The sequence below is a fragment of the Danio aesculapii genome, chromosome 12, assembly GCF_903798145.1.
Source record: "Danio aesculapii chromosome 12, fDanAes4.1, whole genome shotgun sequence".
Lineage (NCBI taxonomy): Eukaryota > Metazoa > Chordata > Actinopteri > Cypriniformes > Danionidae > Danio > Danio aesculapii.
The window spans coordinates 16741460-16764926 of record NC_079446.1 but is presented as its reverse complement, the minus strand read 5'-3'; the positions used below and the strand labels follow the sequence as shown (position 1 = coordinate 16764926).

Here is a 23467-nt window from a genome sequence, read left to right as displayed (position 1 = left end):
GCTGTTGATAAATGTTAGTTATAACATTATTTCATGTCACTTGAAAACTTCTGGGGATCGTCTTTGGTGAGAATGCCAGCAAAAAGCACGAAAAAGAACACAGAGAGAAAAGATGGTGCCGCTTCTAATGAGGCTGACAAGAATGATGACCAGACTGTGATAGCCTTACCAGCTAGCTGCGATCTCAGCCCTGAAACGAGTAAAGTTGTTAGTCACTGACAGCCAACATCGCAAAGATGATTGACTCTAAGTTAGAGTTGATTCTTGAGAAAATGTAAGATGTTTCGAATGAAGTGCAGCGTACTACTAGTTGAGTGGAAGAGGCCGAGCAACGCATCTTAACTCTTGAAAACGCAGCTACAGGTACAGAGAGTCGAATTGTGCAGATGGAAAGGACGATCGCTGCTTTAATGGAAAGGTCCGATGATCAGTAAAACAGGGGACGGCGTCATAATCTGAGAATCATCGGTCTCCCGGAGAAGACAGAGGGAATGTCTGTGGTAAATTTCATGGAAAAATGGATTCCCGATGTACTCCGTATAGAAACGAAGAATGATCGAGTAAAGTTGGAACGAGCACACAGGGTTGGTGCTCCCGGCTCCGAAAGGTATACCCGCCCTATGATTGTCCGATTTCACAACTTCGCAGATCGACAATGAGTGATGGACGCAGCGAGGCAGCTAAAAGAAGACTTCCGCGGAGACACAAAGAAAACAACATGGATTTGACGAAGCAAGGAAGAGACTTTTGGAAATGGGATATCGTTACTCTCTGATCTACCCTGCTACCCTGAGAATAATGGCTGATAACTCCGTGAAGGTATTTAACAGTCCAGAGAAAGCAATGACATTTATTGACTCTTTGTGTGCTCCGACGAACGACGCAACAGATGCTTGAACTTTAGAATCACTAAAATGATCCACTTCTCTTATAATGCAAATATATTATTGGGACTGGCTGTTATGGATGATTCTAACGCCGGAGCGGAAACAACGCACCTGTATTCATAGTCAGGTTTAGGGTCCTTTCCTTTGAGGCCTTTTCTGATGGTTACCCCCTTTTTAAGGTCTTTATTTGGTTAGTGGATTATATATTTTGTGTTTTTGTGTTTTTATGTTTGCTTTTGTTCAAAAGCTTACAGTTTAGTACATAGTTGTTTTTGGATAAAGACCACGATTTACATTAAGCTTTCTAAGTATTTGAAATGTCAACATAAAATGTCTCAGCATCAATGGATCAGTCGACTTTAAAAATTTGTTCTTGGAAAGTACGGGGTATGAATAATCCAATCAAGAGAAAAAAGGTAATTTCCTTTTTGAAGAGTAAAAATTGGATATAGCGATGCTTCAAGAGACTCATATGAAAGATGCAGAACACCTTAAACTTCAGAGAGACTGGGTGGGGCAGGTATTTTTTTTATCATTTTCTTCAAATAGCAGGGAAGTCTGTATCTTAATTAACAAAAAAATACCTTTTACACTGGATACTTGTATTAGGGACAAGGGTGGGAGATATGTTTTGATAAAAGGCTTACTTTTTGGTGATTATATTTCACTTATGAGTGTGTATATACCTCCAAACCATCCATTAGATTTTATGTCCAAGGCCTTTGTTCAGTTAGCTGAGCTTGTCTGTGCGCAGTCTGTAGTAGGAGGGGATTTAAACTGTTTAATGAACCCACTTCTAGATGAAAATCCTGTTGATAACACCTTTCCAACTAGGCGAGCTGAGCTGATTGCCAAAATCTTTGCTGATCTGAGATATGTTGATGTTTGGCGAATGCTTAACCATGGTAGTAAAGGTTTTACTTATTTTTCAGGTGTTCTTAAGACTAGTTCAAGGATTGATTATTTCTTAACCCCTAAAGCTTTGTTATCCTCGGTTGTTTCCTGTGAGATTGGCAATATAACCATCTCGGATCATGCACCTATATATATGGAACTATTGCATGGTGATAGACTGCCGCATACTGGTAGATGGAGATTTCAACCTTACCTATTGAAAGACCATAACTTTATTTCATACTTTCATACAGAATTTAAACTTTTTTACAGAATTAATAATACTTCTGAGGTTTCTCCGTCAACATTGTGGGAAACTTGTAAAGCTTTTTCCAGGGGCCTTATTATTGCATATCAAAGTAAAAAGAAAAAAGAAAGCCTAGTAAAACAACGAGCACTTGAATCACAGCTGGATGAGGCAGAGAGGGAGTATTTACAAAACCCAGCTAGTATTAACAAAACTTTAGCCGCTAGAGCTGCATTAAACTCTTTTCTTACTCAGAAAGTAAGTCAAAATCTTTGGTTTATTAAACAAAAATTATATTAGTTTGGCAACAAGCCAAGTAAATATCTGGCTTGCCTTGTAAAAAAGAGGGCCGACTCACAGAATATTTCATGTATCAAAGACTCTTCTAGCCAAAAACAATTTGACAGTAAAAGTATTAATAACATATTTAGAAAGTTCTATTCTGACTTATATACCAGTGAAAAAATAGCAAATAGGGCTGAACTAATTAAAATATTTTTTTCAAAAATTAACTTACCAAAAATTAGTGATGTACAAAGAAAACAGCTAAATGCATCAATAGGTAAAGACGAATTTATGAAGGCCTTAAAAATGGTACATTCAGGGAGAGCACCAGGACCTGATGGTTTTAGTATAGAATTTTATAAAGAATTTCACACTCTAGTAATGGAACCACTGCTTCAGATGTTTAACTTTTCTTTTGAAACTAAATCTCTGCCTAGATCTCTAAGAGAGGCTAATATTAGCCCAATACTTCAAAAGGAAAACCAGAAGATGAATGCTCTTCATATAGACCTATCAGCCTTCTCAATAATGATTTTAAATTACTGTCCAAAGTTTTAGCTCTGAGATTAAAAATACTGCCCTCAAAACGCTACTCTAGTGATAATATGCAAAGGTTGCTTAATATTATTCAATTATCACAACATCAAAACCTCAATAGTATGATAATCTCCCTGGATGCTGAAAAAGCATTTGACCGGGTTGAATGGGAGTTTTTGTTTTATACATTGAATTGTTTCGAGGTGGGTGAATCCTTTTTACAATGGGGTAAGATAATGTACGATAGTCCAGTAGCATCAGTTATCACAAATAGTAGGCGCTCAGAGATTTTTCGCTTAGAAAGAGGTCCTAGGCAAGGCTGCCCCTTGTCACCCTTGCTATTTGCTATGGTTATTGAACCTCTAGCAGAGGCAGTGAGGTGCAATCCACATATTTCTGGTATTCTGATAAATGATAAACAACATAAAATTGCTTTGTATGCAGATGACATTCTTTTATTTGTTACTCAACCGGATGAGTCTATTCCAATAATTATGGCGGTTATTGAGCAATTTAGTGAGGTTTCAGGCTATAAAATAAATTTTTCTAAATCTGAGGCTATGCCCCTGGGAAAGCAAAGATCTCAACCGTCCCCAGTTTCTTTTCCTTTTAAAGTGACTAAGCAGGGCTTTACCTTTCTTGGGATATTTGTCACTCCAATGTTAAAGAATATGTATAAGACGAATTTTGACCCTCTTCTGCGTCGTGTATGTGAAGATTTGGATAGATGGACTGCTCTACCACTGTCTATTTTAGGAAGGATAGCCTTGATCAAGATGGTAGTCCTGCCCCGATTTTTATATTTATTCCAAATGATTCCAATTCTTCTAAGTTGCTCTAGAATTAGGGATGTTAACAGCTGGTTCAGTTCTTTCATTTGGAATAGAAAAAAACAAGACTAAAATTGTCTAAGATGCAACTTCATGGACATAAAGGAGGTCTTGCAGTTTGGTATATTAGATTGTATCAGCTGGCCACCCAATTTCGATATGTTTTTGAATGGGTTAGAAATGACCCATATTCTGTCTGGTTAGACAATGAATCGGTCAACTTAAGTGATGGCTCACCAATTTCATTGGCCAGTCTACCATTTGTTTTAGATGTTAAAGGAATCCCTGGACTAGGGCAGAATAGGATCGTCAGCAATACATTAAGAGTGTGGAAAAAAATTAGGAACTGGAAAGGAACAGGCAAATTTTTGTTCCCTATAACGCCGATACAAGGAAATTTAGATTTTCAACCTGGATTTATGGACGATGGTTTTACATTGTGGAGACATGCTGGTATAACTACTATAAAATATTTATTTGAAAAGGAGGTATTATTATCATTTGAACAACTGAGAACTAAACATAAATTACCCCCAAATAATTTTTTTACATATTTACAAATTAGAAGTTTTGTGCAGAAACATGTTGTCCCTGGATTTTCTTGTTATCCTACCCCAATAGAAAAGGTGCTCCTCGATAATAGATCGAAAATCACTAATAAAGCATTGTTATGAAGCTTTGCTGCTAGGAGCAAAAGTTAATAATGAGACAACACTAGATGTTTGGCAGAATGATCTGGCATGCTCAATCGATCCAGACACTTGGACACACATTTGGCAGTGTGCTGGCAGTATATCAATTTGTAATAGAACTAAAGAACAACAGTTCAAACTTTTACATCGTCTACAAATTACCCCATCACGTAGACATAAGTTTAATTCAAATTATTCTCCATTCTGTTTAAAGTGCAAAGTTGAAGAAGGTGATTTTATTCATTGTATTTGGAACTGTATATATATCAAAGGCTATTGGGTGCAGATTTGTAGGAGATTAAGTCTTATATTTAATACAAGATGTGACTTCGATTCTCTTAATTTTTTGTTAGGTCTTACTGATAATAATTTGAAAAGTGCAAGAAACAGGACGTTGTTTAACTTTCTTACCTATGCTGCCCGTAAGTGTATTTTTCTTAAATGGATATCTGATAAACCACCAACAGTATCAGAATGGCATAAGGTAATATTTGATCTTATGTCATTGGAATATTTTACCCACGGGTCAATGGGAAAAAGTGATACTTTTTATCAGATCTGGACTACTTTCCTTAAATATGTAGGTCCCAGGATTTCAGGTACATTTTGCAAAACCTTAGATCACCATGAACCTTGGTTAATTTATGCATTCTTCTATTATCATTATTACTTTGTATTTTTGTCATTTTTTATGTTTATTATGTGCTGTGATGTTGAAAACTTTGTTGGTTGTAAACTGTGGTCATTATTCTGTTCTGTTTTGTTAAAATAAAAGCAAAAAAAAAAAAAAAAAAAAAGAAATATATCCAAATAAAGCTTGAAACCTGTACTTTTAAATTAACCAAGTGCACTTGAAATGAAATAAACCAACAAAAGTTTTTTACAAATCTATTTGATTTGTTATGCTGTTATGTTGTACAAGTCTACAAGTCTTCTATCCAAGTTTTAAGAACAACAAATAATAACTTGACTTCAAGTTGATCATTTGATCTCAAAAGTGGCTTATATGAAAGGCAAAGGCCTCTAGATAATGCTTTTTTGCCAAAATAAAATACAATCATGCCTTAATTTTAAATTGTTTAATTATGACAGTAAGGTCTGACTTTGCTTAGTCAAAAGTCTTGTCACTTAACAGAAACAATGTATAGAATATAAAGTCATGGTGCAATGAAAAAAATTATTATATTGTGTATGGCTCGCATGAGCTTGGAGGACTGCATTCATATATCTCTGCAATGAAGTAACACTAATAAAGTCATCTGGAATGGCAAAGAATGCGTTTATGCAGAACTCCCAGAGTTCATCAAGATTTTTTGGATTCATCTTCAAAGCCTCCTCTTTCATCTTATCCTATTCATTCATTCATTTTCTTTTCGGCTTAGTTCCTTTATTAATCTGGGGTCGCCACAGCGGAATGAACCGCCAAGTTATCCAGCATATGTTTTACACATCGGATGCCCTTCCAGCTGCAACCCATCACTGGGAAACATCCATACACACTCGTTCACTCTCTCACACACACACACACACACACACACAAACACAATGGACAATTTAGCTTACCCAATTCATCTATATACCACATACTGTATATTTGGACTGTGGGGGAAACCGGAGCACTCGGAAGAAACCCACATGAACACAGGGAGAATATGCAAACTCCACACAGAAACGCCAACTGACACAGCTGAGGCTTGAACCAGTGACCTTGCTGTGAGTCATTCATTCAACCCACTGCGCCACCATGCAGCCCATCTTACCCCAGGCATGCTTCATAATGTTCATAACTGGAAACTGGGGTGGCCAATCCTGGAGCAGCTTGACCTTTTTTGCCTTGAGGAACTTTGATGTGGAGGCTGAAGTATAAGAAGTGCTATCCGGCTGAAGAATTTTCCCTTTCCTGTGGTTTGTAATGTAATGGGCAGCACAAATATCTTAATACCTCAGGCTGTTGATTTTGCCATCCACTCTGCAGATCTCTCGCACGCCACTATACTGAATGTAACCCCAAATCATGATTTGTCCATCAAACTACACTTATTTTTGTGGGAATTTTGGGTCCATGAGGGTTCTGCCACTTTTCCAAATCATCAACTAGAAGTTGTTATTTGTTGCTTTTAAAACTGGGACTAACAACAAGACTTTTGGTCAGGTAGTATATAGTGCAGCAATATTTAAAACTAATTTTACCCCCTCTTAGGAACGAAATATAATACCCACCTTTGGACTACTTTCGTAATGAAGTCATCAGTGCAGATCAAAGCATCAGATAAACCCTTGTAGAGCTTACAGACTACCTGCATCGAATCAATGACCTCCATCACCACTGAAAAGTAAAATTGAAAAACAGTCACATCAAATGAAGTATAAACCATGGTAATTTATGCTTTGTTTACACTGTAGAACAACACAAAATCTTTCCTTACCACATACAAGTGACTCATTTACAGGGTGTTGAAAGGACACACTAAAGCTCGAGTCTGTTAGTGGGCACACCTCAAATTGCAGCAGTCCTGGAGTATCTGCTAAAACATGATACACATTAAAAGATTCATACCATTTACTACTGATTAATGACCTGCATTTAAACTGGTAATTAGCACATATAAAGTATTATCTTATTTTACATCCTATCCAATACCTACACACATATCCTATCCAATACCATACACCATTTTTTTTTTTTGATTTCCTGAACAGCTTGATCAAAATGAATGAAATCCAAAACTATAGATTCAGGTGCATATTGTCTTCGTAATGCTGTTTTACAAAAAGATTAGACTAATGTTATGACACTTGGTATGTGTCTAACCATTTTTGTTGTTCAAAGATGCAGAGTACTAGCCCACTTATACCAAACAATTTTCAGTGTTTAGAATTTTCAAAACGCTTCATTTTCGCAGGTCAAAATAGCTGGAGTAGTAGTAAGGTCATGTGTAAGCATAAAAAACATATCTGTTTAAAAACAAGGCATATTTCAACATTTTCACTTTAAAATCTGTTATTGTTACTTTTTTTTTTTTTTTACCTCTACTTGCCCCACTTTACATTAGGTGGCCTTAGCGAATACGTACTTACACTGGAATTAATCATGCTACTATGCATTTATTTTACAAATACATGTTTTTACATTGTACTATGATTTATTAGATACACGCATGTAATTAGGTCTGTAAATACATTTGTAATTTTACTGTTGACCATATCTTACAACCTTAACGTACCCGATATCACCAAATCTCTCCATAACCCTATTCCACCTCAAGAGCAACAGAAGTGCTCTTCAATTTATTAAGAGCACAGCAAGTACATTGTATTTTTTTTTTTTTTTGATGCAAGTACATATTAGTAAAGTCACCTAATATAAAGTTGGACCACTTTACTGCATGTTTTCTATTTTACTGCAGTCCTCTATACTGACGGAGAAATAATCAAAGTTTTAATACTCTGGAATTAAATGCAGTTGTTAAATACCTTTAAGGTTTACAGTTCCAGTGGAATTAACATGTAACATTTCAGAAAGTGAGGGAGAAGAACACTCATCGCACATAACAGGAAACTTTTGCAAAAAATTTCAAAGTACACTTTGTTACAAAATGCACTAACATACTTTTTGTTAGACATGTACTTTTTTTAAATTGTGGTTTTAAATTTTAAAGCACAAAGAAAACAATAACTTTAGTCACAAATAACACAACATACACAGGAAAAAAAGAAGAGAAAAAAAACTACAAAAAATAATAATAATGAAACTGAAAATAAAGGAATAAAACACCTTCAAATAAATTTAGTATTGCAGATAACCACAACAGGTAACACTTTATAAAAACTACACATTATAAATAATTTATTTAAAGGTTGAAAAAACCCTCGAGTACTTTTTGAGATGAACAGGTTTGTGTGTTAAGCATCAATTAGGTCAACGTTAGCTCCTGTTAGCTTTAATTGTGGCAAAACTGTATAATTCTAAGTTTTTGTCAGGTAATTTCATCTTTCAGGTTTAAAATAATTTTTGGACCAGGATCAAAATCGGTGCGGTATCGCTATCTGCCTTTCCAGAGATAATGCATAGATATATTATTCACAGATTGAGTTTTCCAATCCTATGAGTAGAGCCTGCTTCTTAATTATTTATGACTGCACGTGCTTTTCGATGATAGACCCATACGGACAGACCTGCCAAGCTATGAGACATGGCACGTATGTATTTAGGTGGTTGTGTGCTTGTTTCAATTATCCACAGGGTTTGTTGCATGGTTTTCCCCACAATGCTGTCAGGGCTACCAATACAGGCAAGCTGTGTGCGCAGCAATTATTTTTGTCAGGAGAGCTGTACAAGAATTGGAGAATGGCAGACTTGTCATTCAGACACATTGCCGTGCTGTTGTGTTCCCCCATGTTTAAAATCTTCCAGATTACCGGTAGGGTTACTGTTTAGAATAGATGAGGAAAGAGACCTGCTATACTGCTGTCCATTTTGTCTGCATTCAGAACCAGGGATTCAGGAGGAGAAAAGTCCTCCTCATTTATATTGTTTATATAAACATTTGTATTATCTTTATAATGATAAAACAAATTGTGGTTATGTGTATATACTGTATGAAATTATGAATAACGAATTGTATATATAACAAGGGCACTAAATTGCTGCTTTTCTGCATTTTTATTTTGTTAACTATAAAATCATGCATCTCTTCACATTTCGTGTGAGATTTATTTATTTTTTTTAATTGGTAAGCCAACTAACAGTTGTTTGCCCACTTTTTTTTCCTTGCTTTTCCGGCCATGCCCACTGCTCCCTCCTGCTCACGGCGCTCAATGACCATCATAGAGCATTTTTTTGACAAAAATTCTGATTAATAGATGTTAGTAAGATGTTTATCTACAAATGCTGTATTCTTGACTTTTAAGCACATGACTTATAAGTCTGGCATTAGTATAGCAGGTGTACATATTTTTAAGACAATTTGTCCAGTTATTTTTAGAAACTTTAATATCCAATTCCTTATCCCAGTTGTTCTTGTTTTTTTTCCTAATTGAGTGTTAAATTCTTATATTTCTTTGGGTTTTCTAGAGATATTTATTAATAAATATTTTAAACTATTTGTGCCCATTTTAAAACCGTAGACTATTTATAAATTTAAAACAATATTATTAGTCACTGGCAAAATGTATTTATTTTTTGTCAGTTTAATGAGTATCCAGAGAATTTTCCAAATGTTTCTAAAATAGCTATCAACAGAGGTACAGATTGTTTGGAGTTGTAGAGAATAGAGATAGAAAATAATATCATCTGAATAAAGAGAAATACAATGGTTTATTTGACATATTTGGGGGCAAAATCAAAAGATTCTTTTTGATAACAAGGGGCGAGGGGCTCAATTGCAACTGCAAAAAGCAAAGATAAGAGAGCACAACCCTGATGAGTGCCTCTATGTGACAGGAACTGAGATGATCTATTAAAAAGGACTGAAGCCCAAGGATGTGCATATATCATCCTTACCCATTTTATGATTTGTTAAAAGGAAATGTGTTTTTTTTTTGTTGTTTTTTTTTCCAAATGGATCGCACTGGTAGCTTGAAATACCATAAGCTTTAAATAAAGCAATTTTTAAGGTTTATCCCCAATTTCAAATTGCTTTTGTTTAACTTGTAACAACATATTGTTAACTTGGTTAGAAATAATTAAATTATATTCCTATTTGAGTGTAGTAATTTCTTTAAACCTATTCAAATCTAAAGAACCTCTCTATACATCTAACCGGCTAAGGTTATTATCAATTTCTACAAGATTTTTTCCCTTTGTTTCTCAAGACTGGACTCACAAGATTTAATGAATCCTCTAAGAACTGCTTTTAAGCTTTCCCATAACATTGAATCAGGAACCTCACCTGTGTTATTGAATTTGAAAAACTCAGCAAGACAACATCTGTGAGCCACACGGGGTTAAAACGCTAGTGATAGCCAGGCTTAATTCTGGCTAGATCTACAGAGATTGTGACTGCAGAATTATGTTGTATTATAATGTTTCATTGTTTTAACACAAGGAATAGTTTTGGAGTCAACTAAGAAAAATCCTATCGTGGAATATGATTTATGAACATATATAGTATGTATACTTTTATGAAAGTATACTGTTTGTCTAAGGGGTATCTTAATCTCTTATTCTCCATAAACAAGATCAAAGTTGTAAATGAGATCTTCGAGAACAACAGTAAAATTAGACAGCGGTATCAGAATGTAATAGAAATATGTCAACTGCATAATCTATAATGGAGATGAGAAAAAAAAAGAAAAAAAACAGCCAATGATCAAATGCAAATTTAGTGTAGTTGGGTAAAGATCAATGATATTGCAAAAAATTCACAAACATAGACCTCCTCAGCTTAGGCAAAATCCACACTCAAGGCTCTATTCTAACGGTGTCTTCCCACAAGATGCAGTTAAGCATGAGTGATATACATGTTAAGTCAATGAAAAGACGTAATTTGATCGATTGACAACGGAAACTGAGCATTTCAGCATTTGGCGATCTTAACGTGTAATTCTCACAAATCTCTTGAGTTCACGCCATGTTAATCAATTATGCTGTGTTACCAAATCAGGAGCTTACTCTAGTAGTGGTGTGATTATGATGTACTGCCTGTAGTTTGTGTTCTGAAGGAAAATCCTCCTGCCGACACGAGACAACAGGAAGTACCACTGAAAGTGGCCATCATCAAGCTGTGTGCTCTGAAGGTTATGATTAACCCTTCTGTCATTGCAGTGTCAGCACACCACTTGTGCCGATCAGGGGACTGCTGCAGCTCACTGAAAGAGGAGTACACAACCGATGCTGTCGAGGAAGATGGTCAGCATGATGACATGATGTTTCCTCTCCCATGCAGACCCTTGACCGGTACCTCACTACGCATGAATCCTGGACTTTCTGCACAGAACACACCACCCTATACCTCCCCATGCACATAAATAGTGCATAATGCATGCATCATTATCATTACAAAAACTGGCTAAGACTAGGCAATATCCCTAATCCAATGACTAAAACTAACCTTGTTTAACTAGACACATTTCTTAAAAATTACACTGTAAACTCAGAAAGTGCAGGGTTTTTTGCAATGTGCAAAAATGTCCATATGGATTTGAAAGTGCAAATAGAAGTTTTCCCTTGCAAACACTTAGTCACAAATAGATTGAAAAAAACCCACCTTCCTTAATGCAGGCCTTTTTAACGCAACTGCCAATCAAGGTGTTGTAAGCAGCCTGATGTCTTATGATGTCAAGGAGAGCAGGCACCTGAGCAGGATGTCTGAAGGGAATCTTGGAAACCAAAGCTCCTTGAAGAGACCTTCCATCTTGTACTGGAGCGTCGCCATTTAGGAAATAACAGTGCTGCTGTCCTGGTAAAGACTAATCGAATAAAAAGATAATTCATGGAAATGGTTAAAATGATATACTATTTTTATTGTCACATGGATTCAAAATATGACAAAACATAATATGTGTGCAGTTTTAATTGACTGTTGTTTAATAATGGATGCATGTTCTGTTCAGAATAAATTGGCAGTTGACAAATGGCTATAGATGTTGAGTTTTTATTTATACTGAGTTTGACTCAGAGGTAAATCAACTTGCTCACGTAGCGGAAGGGGCGGAGCTATCGGGCGCACATGTTGAATAACTTTATTTATTTTGGATTGTGAAAGCAAAATTCTCCTTCGAGATTGATTTTAGCGCCTGTTGGTGAATGCGCTTGTACTCGTGGCAGGTATTATTTGATAGTTTGGTCATTTATTTCATTGATTTCGCAACCGTCAAACGTCATCATGGAAACGGTTTGAAGTTCTGCTAAGTAAAAAACCATTAGTGTTTCGTTTGGGATGACACTACATTCATATACTATGCTGTGGAGTGTGTAAGTACATATTGCATGAGCGCATAGTGTATAGCGTGCCATTTGAGACGCAGCTAGTGTATTTAACTCAGGTGCTGTCCATTTCTTCTAATTATCCTTGAGATGGTTCTACACCTTCATTTGAGTCCAGCTGTGTTTGATTTTGCTTGATTAGGAAAGCCACACACCTGTCCATATAAACTTACAGTTCATAATGCACTTCAGAGCAATTGAGAAGCATAAGGTCAAAGGAACTGCAGGAAGAGCTCAGAGACAGAATTGAGGCAAGGCAAAATTAATTTATGATCGGAATGTAATATTACACTGATTCTGCATGTTTGGCTTATCGCTTGCCTTTATTGGACCTTTTGTTTAAAAAAAAAAAAAAAAAAAAAAAAAAAAAGTAGAATGTTCCCTTACCTGTTCACATATTTTTTTTTGTTTGGGGGGGGGGGGGGGGGTGTCAATTTTTTTGATGACCTGTTTGTTGAATTTAAGTCACATTGCATGTGCATCTACATGCCAACTAATCCTCATTAACATAGACTAACCATATTCCATATTCAACGATGTTCCGTACAGATAACCTTTTAACGCTAATCTATAAATAAATACTTACGGGTCAAAGGCAAGCTATATATCTGTGTAATCTTTCTCACTCTTTCAACCCAAGCACAACAGAGACCTTCCTACTATATGCTACCTAATGCTCTTGAAAATAGACAGTGGGCAATCTTAAGATGAGAGTGTCGCTTGGGAGGGGAGACATTTAAAGCAACGACAATATGCATTTGCATTTAAATTTATGCATCACACAGTCTTTATGACATGAATATTATGTTATCACAAATTGTTAAATTATCTTTTGTTTAATAAATGCTTTGAAATGGGAATATTTAAACGTCAGTTGTGGGTGATGACCGCATGGCGCAACTCTCCGCCAGAGAGAGCCTTAGAGACCATTTTTGCCAGTGAATTAAAGTTATGTGCCCTGTACGGAACACTATTTTAGTCGTGTACGGAACACCGTTAACACCCATCATCTTCCGTACACATGCATAGGCTGTACTTTTCCCATCTTTTCTCAAAAACTACTGGACAATCAAAATTTGGATTGTGTAAGTGTTAGTGTAAGTTGACTTGTACTTGTAAAGTTTCTTATAGTCAGTTAAATGTCTGTTTAGCAGCAGTATCAACACATTAATCAGACAGTCTACAAATACTCAAATGAACCTTTAAAATAAAGTGTTACTTTTTTCCTTTTGCAAAATAAAATACTCTACATATTTAACAGCAAAGATTTCTGAAATGGGCTTTGGCTGCTTTGTCTTCAAAATGCAGCTCTTATGTGCCCTTGAGCAAGTGTTTCATAAGAGAAAGCGTTGTGAATGTTTTATTATTATTGTTAATTATTTATTTTATTTCATGTATATAGACTTTAATCTGTTTTTAACAATTGTAATGTTTTTCTACAATCGTGGCCTTTTTGCTAGATTCCATGAGATCAATTTGCATAACCTAATACTTTAATTTAAAAAGAGGCTCAATTACACAATTTAATCACTTTAGATGTTGTTTGTTAAATGTATTTTATAAAAACAGCATGTTAAACAGAATAAATTGTAAAGGCTTAAAGTTGATATGAAATTAAATAAATAATTTTTTATTCATTAGCCAATGCACAAAGTAATATTCCTAAAGCATATTTACTTGATATGGTACTTTTAATATGATTTTTGTTTATTATGAAATGTAAATCGTGAAAAATTCAGCCATAGCCCAGCTTTCGCAGTATTAAAAGTAACTTTGTTAGTACACATCCTCCCTTACCAGAAAAGTGGTAGAAGGTAGACAAAAAAAATTTTTAAATACAAGGTGTGACGGGGAATGTCTTTGTCCACCTATAATCGGATTGATTAATCTTAATAGTAAGTAGGTAGGTCGGTAGGTATATATATATATATATATATATATATATATATATATATATATATATATAATAAAAGAAGCTGTTGACAAGAAATTGTCAAAAAAAACCTAAACAATCCAAACATACAAATAAACAAAAAATACATCCGAGACTTTAGTTGTGTAATAACGATGGCATGACACACAAGTAGAAACTACTGATCATTACCTTTATACAAAGACATGTTCTGATGTTCTGACAGCTTCAAAATGCCTCAGGTGTGTTTTTCCCCAGACTTCTACTGAGACTAGAAATCGTGATTGTTTTGTAGATCTCTTCTATGAAATCTGATATTTAGTTCTCATTTTCTATTAGTGATGCACCGATCCCAATACTTGGATCAGATATCGGTTCGATAGCGCGTATTTTTGCTGGACCGGGTAGCCTATTATAAGGCACTAGAAAGACGTCATGTAGGCCTACTATATTCCAAATGTTCTGAAGCAATTCTACAGTTTAATGTGAAGTACAGATGAATATTCACATGGTTAAATTCATGTTAAATTTAGCCTGGCCCATTGTGGTCAAAGTAGTTTATTAAATTGATAAAAGTGAAACTGACGGACGGACGACCTTTTTAAGACCATTAAGTATTAAATTTAAGATCAATATCGCAATATCAAAAACACCAAGAGGAAAATGCAAAAAAAACACAAAAAACACAAAAATTAGTGGTAAAATAAAAATAAATGTATTCAAATTGAACAGTACTAAAGACAGGTAGATGCACCATTGAACTACAGAAAAACAAACAAACAAACTTCTTAAGGCTGATTTATACTTTCGCCTGGCACCACATCTCGCACCTCACGAAACGGACGAGGCTTTAATACTTGACACGCTCGCCATTGAGATATTCGTTTAAATGACAGGGGCGGTCAAAAGAAACAGACAGTAAAATCAGACGGACAAACAGAGAAGTAGAAAGCTTCCGGAACTATATCATTAATATCATTCAAGATAAGTGTTTTTCATTACTTTTATCATTTATTATAAAGATTTTTATAAGATTTTTTCCCCAATTTCTGTTTAACGGAAAGAAGATTTTTTCACCAAATTTCTAAACATAATAGTTTTAAGAACTTATTTCTAATAACTGATTTATTTAATGTTTGCCATGATGACAGTAAACAATATTTTACTAGATATTTTTCAAGACATTTCTATACAGCTTAAAGTGACATTTAAAGGCTTAACTAGGTTAATTAATTTAACTAGGCAGATTAGGTTAATTAGGCAAGTTATTGTATAATGATGGTTTGTTCCGTAGACTAATTTTGACATTAAAACGGTTTTTAAAAAACTAAAAACTGATTTTATTCTAGCCAAAATAAAACAAATTTGACTTTCTCCAGAAGAAATAAATATTATCAGACATACTGTGAAAACTTCCTTGCTCTGTTAAACATCATTTGGGAAATATTTTAAAAAGAAAGAAAATTTCAAAGGGGGCTAATAATTCTGACTTCAACTGTATCAAAGACATAAGTTGTTACTTAATTTTAGTTTGTAACTTGTAAATTGTTTTAAATTCAAAATTGTACTATATACAATGTAAAACCTATGACTGGTGGAAAAACATTCTGTAAAACCACCTGGGTCTCCACTTTTTAATGGCCTCTTTTTTTGTTTAACAAACTTATCCCTCATGTTTTTCCAAACTTTTACAAAAACTTTCCTACTTTCCCGCAGCTGTTGCAATTTCTAGCCAAGAATTATTGGTCATCTGGTTCTCCCTATGATCACGCATGGACAGATCATAAAGAAGATGTGTTTACAGTCATACCTGTTTCAGACAAAATCTCTTCAAAGCGTTTCATATTCAACTCAAATCAAATGTGGCGCCGCGTGAACTGTTCTACCAAGTCTCAAAACACTTTGTGAGCTCCGCCAGCTGAAATCATGTCGCGCGCACGCAGTGAACCTCCGCAAACACAGCGATGATGTCACATTGGCTGCGCAAACTGAGTTCAATAACAGCAAGCTGATTGGCTATTGCATGTCAGGTCTCATTTGTAGTGGTAATTCCGCAATTACAATTGGACTAGCGAAATAAAGAACTACAACCATACGAAAACCTAGCAACAACAACAACAAAAAAGAATTTAAATGAGCATTAGATGTAGTGTTACATGGACATCGGAAAAATAAGACCTGTACAAAAATATTTAAGACCAAGAACAGCGAATTTAAGACTTTTTAAGGCCTTAAATTTCGATTTTTAAATTTGAGACTTTAAGACATTTTAAGACCCTGCGGAAACCCTATTTATTTGACAGACCAGTTTGTGTTTTGGCACTGAAGAATAAGCGGACTTTGTTTTAAACTTTCTCCGAGATTTGGCGAGGGATTATTAAGTAAAACTGGCCACAGACAGTTTAGTTTTGTTGGCATCAAACCTGCAGGAAAATATGAGGCTTAGCTAAAAGGCTGATTATTTTACCAACAATGAGTGTCAATAGTGTTCGCCTATTGCAGATTTCAAAGAAAAATCTTAATATTAAGAAAGGAAACATAAGCTGGACCACATCAGATCAATGTCATAAAGAATGCTCAAATAATGTAGCCTAGTTTACACCAAGCATCATGCTTTTAGTTAGATTGCGTCGTCTGTCATTTATAGGCCTATAGGTCTGTAATTTTTTACAAAAGAAAATATATTATTTGAGTTTACCACCAGAATTATAGAAACTGTATTATGCTTATAAAAAACTGCACAGTATCGGGATCGGATCTGTATCGGTCAATACTCAGAATTTTGGTATCGAGATTGGATCGGTTCCAGAAAAATGGTATCGGTGCATCCCTATTTTATATTGGATACAAGTCTGCTGATTGGCTTGCCATTTCTAGCAACTTTCTTTTTTTTCTGAAACTAATTGAGAGTTTCCTTGGCTGTGTTTGGAGTCATTGTCTTTCTGAAATATATGCGCATCATCAACACCAATGGGTAAGAAAAACACAATGTTAATCCCAGACTGAGACCTCATCTGGTCCTATAGAGGAATGTAGTGAAGAATGAAGTGATTACCACGGCCAATTTCGTGTACTTATAAGGCCTCCCTATGACATGTTAATTGCAGATTTGCTTAATTGTTTGTTTGATTTATTATGCAGCCCCAATTATGGTTGAAAATGTATTCCACAATAACAATACATAGCTTCATATCACTCAGCCCTACTTGTAGCTGTTATAATGTAGTCACAGAGAGAGCTCTTTGATTAGGATTCTTGACACACTAACATCAAATGGTAAAGAACTGTGCTGCAAATTCAACTATGCCACACCACATTCAAAGGTTTTCTCCCTATAAGACCTCTGGTCAGATATACTTATTATTCATGTACATACAAATACACATTTATTACTAGCCACTGAAAGCCAAGTAAACAAAAAATAAAAATAAGTTTTAACGCTGTTGATTCATAATAAATGACTTTAAATCTAGCAAATAATTACTTAAAAACATCAAACGACAAAAAAAGTGTTACTCACTGCATAAAAACGCATTGATTGAGCTGAAGGAGGGCTGGCACCTCCCTCCTCACGAAGTTGACTCTTAATGATGAGATCATATAGTGGGGACAAGGTGGGAGCAGTTTCAAAAACAGGAATGCCTAAAAAGATTTTAAAAATTGCAAAGCAGAACAACATTAATGTAGTCTTAACTAAACAAAAATGCAATCAACACAATAATATTTATAAAAACAATTTGTGGTAAACTGATTTTTAAAATAGAATAATCCCTAATAACTAAATTAACACATCCATTGCAGTTTATTTATTTATTTTTTTTTTTTTCAGCAGTGCTACACATGGGGTTTTAAACAAGACTGTAGACATACCTGTAGTACTGCCCATTTTTTTTATGTATGATAAAGAAAATGGCATCAAGCAGTTCATCTTCAGGAAGAAACACGCTGGTAAATCTACACAGTTTGAATTTGTTATGGAAGAAAATGATGGAGTTCTAGAGAAAAAAAATATATATATATATTTATTTGTATGATATGACACCAACAGGTCTTTTAGATTTATGCAAAACCATTAACAGAACTTCACCACAGTAAAATGTAACCACAGTTTTTATGGAATTCCTTGTAAATCTTACCCTTTGTTGTCGACTGGATGAGATCCTGTTATTAGTGGAGCAATGGGAAGCTTGTAAACTGATGTTGTGCCTTCAACAGTCACTGACACACTCACACCTAACGTATGGGGAACTGTAAGATGCAAGAAGAAGCAGTAACATTAAGCAGTGCATTTTTTTAAATATTTTGTTATTTTTAATTTTCTGTTTAACTGTTATTGTGACAATACTAATAAATAAAAAATAAAAAAATCTTACTATTGACATCAGTGTTCAGATGGGCTCCTTTTTCCTCCTCATAGATGTCATTTGGAGAAACATAACACTGCAGAGATACTAGATGGACACCACTCCTTGACGTCAACAGACCCACACTGCCATGAAGTATGGTCTCCACAGTATTAGCATTAGTGGCAATCCTATGGCAGAAAATTTGTTATAATAATTATGCTCTTTTAAACACTACAGTAGTTTTCTTATGTACACCACGACAATGCTCAATGTGTGAAGGTGAAACAACCATAGATGAAAATTCATGGAATTCAGTTTATTACATATTGTAATGCAGTACACCATTTGCTGAATTATTAGGTAATTGTGTATTTAAAGTATGGAAGTGGATGTGTAGTTGGCCATATCATAATTTTTATGGAAATTTATTGTTTCCAATTCCATAACCAATGTTTTTAATTTTGAGTTTTGACAAATAAAAATTGTTGCAGCTGAGACAGATCAAACAAACAATTGTTTGTTATATTTAACAAATACTCTCTCCTATCCAGTGAACTAAAAACTAAGCTGGATGAAACACTACATCATGGTATTTACAAGCTAAAAATATGCAAGCATTAGCTTGGGAACAGACAAAAACCCTGTCCTACAAGGACTACTCTCAAGACTATGGTTTTAGGGGTGTCAAATTAACTGTTTCTTCGGTGCACCGCGATAGAGACATGGACAATTCGGTACCGGTTCAGTAATAGATCATAACCGGTTATTAAATACTGACATCCTTTATGTCATATGTACTATGTCGTGATAGCTTACTATGGCAAGGGAGGTGAGTGCAAGTAATTAAAACACTGTAACTACTGTAACTCTGCACAACTCACTGTGTGTGTGTGTGTGTGTGTGTGTGTGTGTGTGTGTGTGTGTGTGTGTGTGTGTGTGTGTATGTGTTTGCTGGACAGTCTTTCACTGACATACAGCAGAAGCTGTTTCACTGCGATTGAGAAAATGAAAGTAAACTCCATTTCTCTCGGTCTCTCTCTGTCACTATGACATTTTCTCTTCTCTCGGCTGTTACAGTGATACTTGTGGATCCAGACACGAGAACATGTCTGCAAAGCGAGTTTTCACCTCTGCGTTTATTATGGATCAGCTGTGATTGCTGCTGCTGCTGTTTATAATGGTTTATAAAGGTTTTGCTTTTACATAATCAGCTGTTATTTACACAATCATGTATTCTCTTACTGTGTAATCCAGTGTTTGCAACACGTCTGTTGCTTGTGTATTAATCTTCTATGTAGCAAAACTAGATTTAATGTAATAACAATACTGCAGTTAAACAAGTTAATAGATGGATCATGTCTGGTAAATGGGTCAATACACACTGTTGAAGTTCTCACAGGGTATTCATTAGAACACACTTAATATTTAAATGTACTTTACTTCATGTTCTACATCAATTGGAACTGCATCCGGATCACAAGATCAAAACAGACTTGCACATGGGATCATTAATATGTATGCCCCAGGCTGCATTTGAAAAGTCACCACGTTTCCTTGTGAGACATGAGAGACCATTTACCTCTCATTATTTTTAAGTTTACTTTAGTTTAGATAAGTTTATATTAAACTTACTATGTATGAACTATTATTTCGAAAGCAGGAGACACAAATTGTTTGCTATACATGACTGCACATGCCATCTGTTCACATGCTCATCAAGGTGCAAAATGCAGGATATACTGTACAGATTATTAATTTATCCAGCTCCACCCAAGTGGCAAAAGGCATTGTTACAGTCCCTAATTAAAATACGACTCATTATCCTAAGACAACGTAACATAAATAAACAACGGCCAAAGTACTCCCTACTTAAGGAGAAAATAACAATAAAGCAGTCCAAAACTATGGTGGCAAGGAGAAATGAGGGATCGCGAGAAGTCCGCTTCTGTCCGTTTTAAAGGCCTAATGCCACCAAATCAACCAATAGAAAAGTGAAGAGGAAAAAGACAAACAAGATCAATTCAAATAATAATTATGGGCAGGAGTGAACGCCAGACGCAACAGGCATGTTAATTAGTATTTTTGTTAATGTATCATGTTTATTGTGAAATTTGAAAACTGCACGTTTCAACAAACACATCTAGACTGTGCAGTATAAGTGCGTATTGAAAATAAAGGGCACATTTAAGAATAGCGTCTTATCAGACAGGTGGATGCATTTTTCTTAAGTAAAAGAACAGCAGTACACTTTATTAAATGTCATCTGTTTATGCAAAGTTTAATATTAATTCCTGGCTTTGTTCAAATAATAACACAATATATCTCTGGGGGAAATTAATTATAATTAAGCGTGTGTGCAGGAGTGTATGTGCGCGAGTAAGTTTTTTCTGATTAATAATTTTTTATTTGCATTTTAATTTAATTATTATTTTTATTTTTATTTACTACTTCTATTAACAATGTTTACTAAGTTACTGATTACTATGTTATCTTACATCTTGTAAAAGTAGTAAAATAGGTGCCTTTTAAGGAAAAACTAAATTAAAACCTACAAGGCCTGTTTGAAAAATGTTTGTCTGCCCTGTTAAAACATAACTCTGGTTCATCACACCAGAGTTCAATTTCACTAAAATCACACCTGATTACTGCCACAACTGTTGTGAAAAAAAAATAATAACTTAAATAAGAACTGCCTGACAAAGTGAAGTGAACCAAACAATCCTCAAAAGCTAGACATCATGCTGAAATCCAAAGAAATTCAAAAACAAATGAGAAAATAATAAGAGATCTACCAGTCTGGAAGAGGTTATACAGGAGTGAACCTTCCCAGGAGTGGCTGGCTGACCAAAATTACCCGAAGAGTGCAGCACTCATCCAAGAAGTCACAAACTTTATTATGTGTAGTGTAAATGTAACACCTAACTCCTAAAGTAGGCATTGTGGTGTGGGACTGTTTTGTTGCTTCGGGACCAGGGGCCCGTTTCAGAAAGGAGGTTAAGTGAAAACTCAGAGTATTTTAACCCTGAAATGAGAGAAACTCTGGGTTTTGCGTTTCAAAATGGCAGGTTTGTTAAACTCGAGAAAGCAGGGTATATATATATATATACATAACTTTTATACATAACTTTTGAAAATACGCATAAAAACCTATGCGCATAACTGAGTAGGATAAAGTTTTATTCAATAGAAAAGATACACATAAACTACGATGGAAACATTTTTGCTGAACAAATTACAGTATGTGCATTAAAAAAAAGGTTTGTTGTGTGAATGGACAAACCAGCAGGCCGAGCACACTGTAACTCATCGGAAATGTTGTTTTTGTCATTTATTCAAAAACGCCTTAACCTTTTCAGTGTTAATGTTATTATATTATTAATGACTCCAGAGCATCTGGAGTGTGTCAAGAGCATCTGTTCTCCACGTCTCATAGCTTCAAACGCTCCCACGCGTTCATTGTGTGTCAGCGTTGTCTTCTGAGGCACAAGAACATTTATTAAATAAAGAAAAGATTAATGTAGCTTCTTCTACTGCAGTAAGTTCTGTTTTTACTGTTGATATTTGGCACCCGTTTAATCAGGAAGTGTTGATTTTTTTTCTCTTTAACTTGTTGGATGGAAACGCTGCTTTATTCGCTCATCTGCATTGTTTCAGTTTTGCACATAAATTTAATTAACATATTCGGATGAAACATAGCTATTGCCTACATTTCAGTCAAACAAAGAACAAAGTCTCGTACGAGAATGGTTTGTGCTTTTTTAATGAATAATTAGTTTAAATTCACTGACATTCAACAGGGACATGTACTTTTACTAGATTAATGGGAATATTATTTTTTCTAAAAACTATTGTTTAGTTCTGCTTACATTCTAAATGTCATATCAACCTCTATCACTTGATCAATAAAAAAAGGCAGACACACAAGTGCACTTTTAAATCTTTTAAAACTGATCAACGTGTGTAAAAATTTTAAAACATCACACATAACATTACTTATTTTATTTTACTTAAATATTTAATACTTTAAATGTAAAATTACGCATTAACTTGAGCTGCTGTTTTCCCACGCTAACCGTTTCTGTTTCACTGTTGCAGTGGTGTTGCTTTTGAAATATATGGTCATATTTGCTATAACTTTGCATGAGCACATCAAGTTCAGCTGGAGAAAGAAATGGTGATCTCTTTTTAAGATGTTGCCATAGTCACTCGTAATATCTGCGCTCCATTGATAATGCCTTTTTATAGTCGCGGTGGGCGCGCTTAACTATGAGTTGGTCTACTCAAAGTTGATTGACCAAACTCAGATCCACTATTCTGAAACCGAAAACTCTTGAATTTTTAATCTCTCGGTAAATCAACTCAGAGTTCAAGTTTAAGGCTTGCTGTGATTAATGGAACCATGAAATCTGCCGTGTGCCAAAATATCCTGAAGGAGAAATGTCCGGTCATCTGTTAGTGACCTCAAGCTGAAGTGAACTTGCTGGTAAACTTCTGAATGACTGGAAAAAAAAGAAGACTTTGTAGTGGCCTAGTCAAAGTCCTAACCTGAATCCAACTGAGATGTTGCTGTATTAGCTTAAAATGTGGTTCATGCTTATAAAGCCTTGAAAAAACAAAATTCCTACACAGAGCTGTAACAGACTTATTGCTATAGTTACCGAAAATGCTTGATTGCAGTTGTTGCTGTTAAGGGTGGCCCAAACAGTTATTAGGTTTAAAGGGCAAACACTCTCAGAGGGCTATGTATTTTTTTATCTTTGCCTAACAGATTGTAAAGCTGATATTAAAAACAGGATAACTAAATTCATATAAATAGGAGGTCTTTGTTATTGTACCCAAAAACTCCTTGCACTAAAAACCCTTAACTTAGTCATGCCATTATGACCTCTCGTGTAGACTATTGTAATGCA

General features: G+C 35.0%; 1 protein-coding gene across 1 annotated transcript in view; it reads right to left on the bottom strand.

Moving 5' to 3' along the window:
- med1 (mediator complex subunit 1) overlaps positions 1–23467 on the bottom strand; it is a 35177-nt gene that overhangs the window by 7670 nt on the left and 4040 nt on the right. Inside the window, exons 4-11 of the mRNA XM_056469980.1 lie at positions 21350–21353; positions 18585–18745; positions 18348–18459; positions 18082–18206; positions 17732–17853; positions 11581–11782; positions 6799–6897; positions 6593–6698 (exon numbers count right to left, since the gene is read on the bottom strand). Of these exons, the coding sequence (XP_056325955.1) occupies positions 6593–6698; positions 6799–6897; positions 11581–11782; positions 17732–17853; positions 18082–18206; positions 18348–18459; positions 18585–18745; positions 21350–21353 (931 nt within the window). The remainder of the gene's footprint in view (positions 1–6592; positions 6699–6798; positions 6898–11580; positions 11783–17731; positions 17854–18081; positions 18207–18347; positions 18460–18584; positions 18746–21349; positions 21354–23467) is intronic.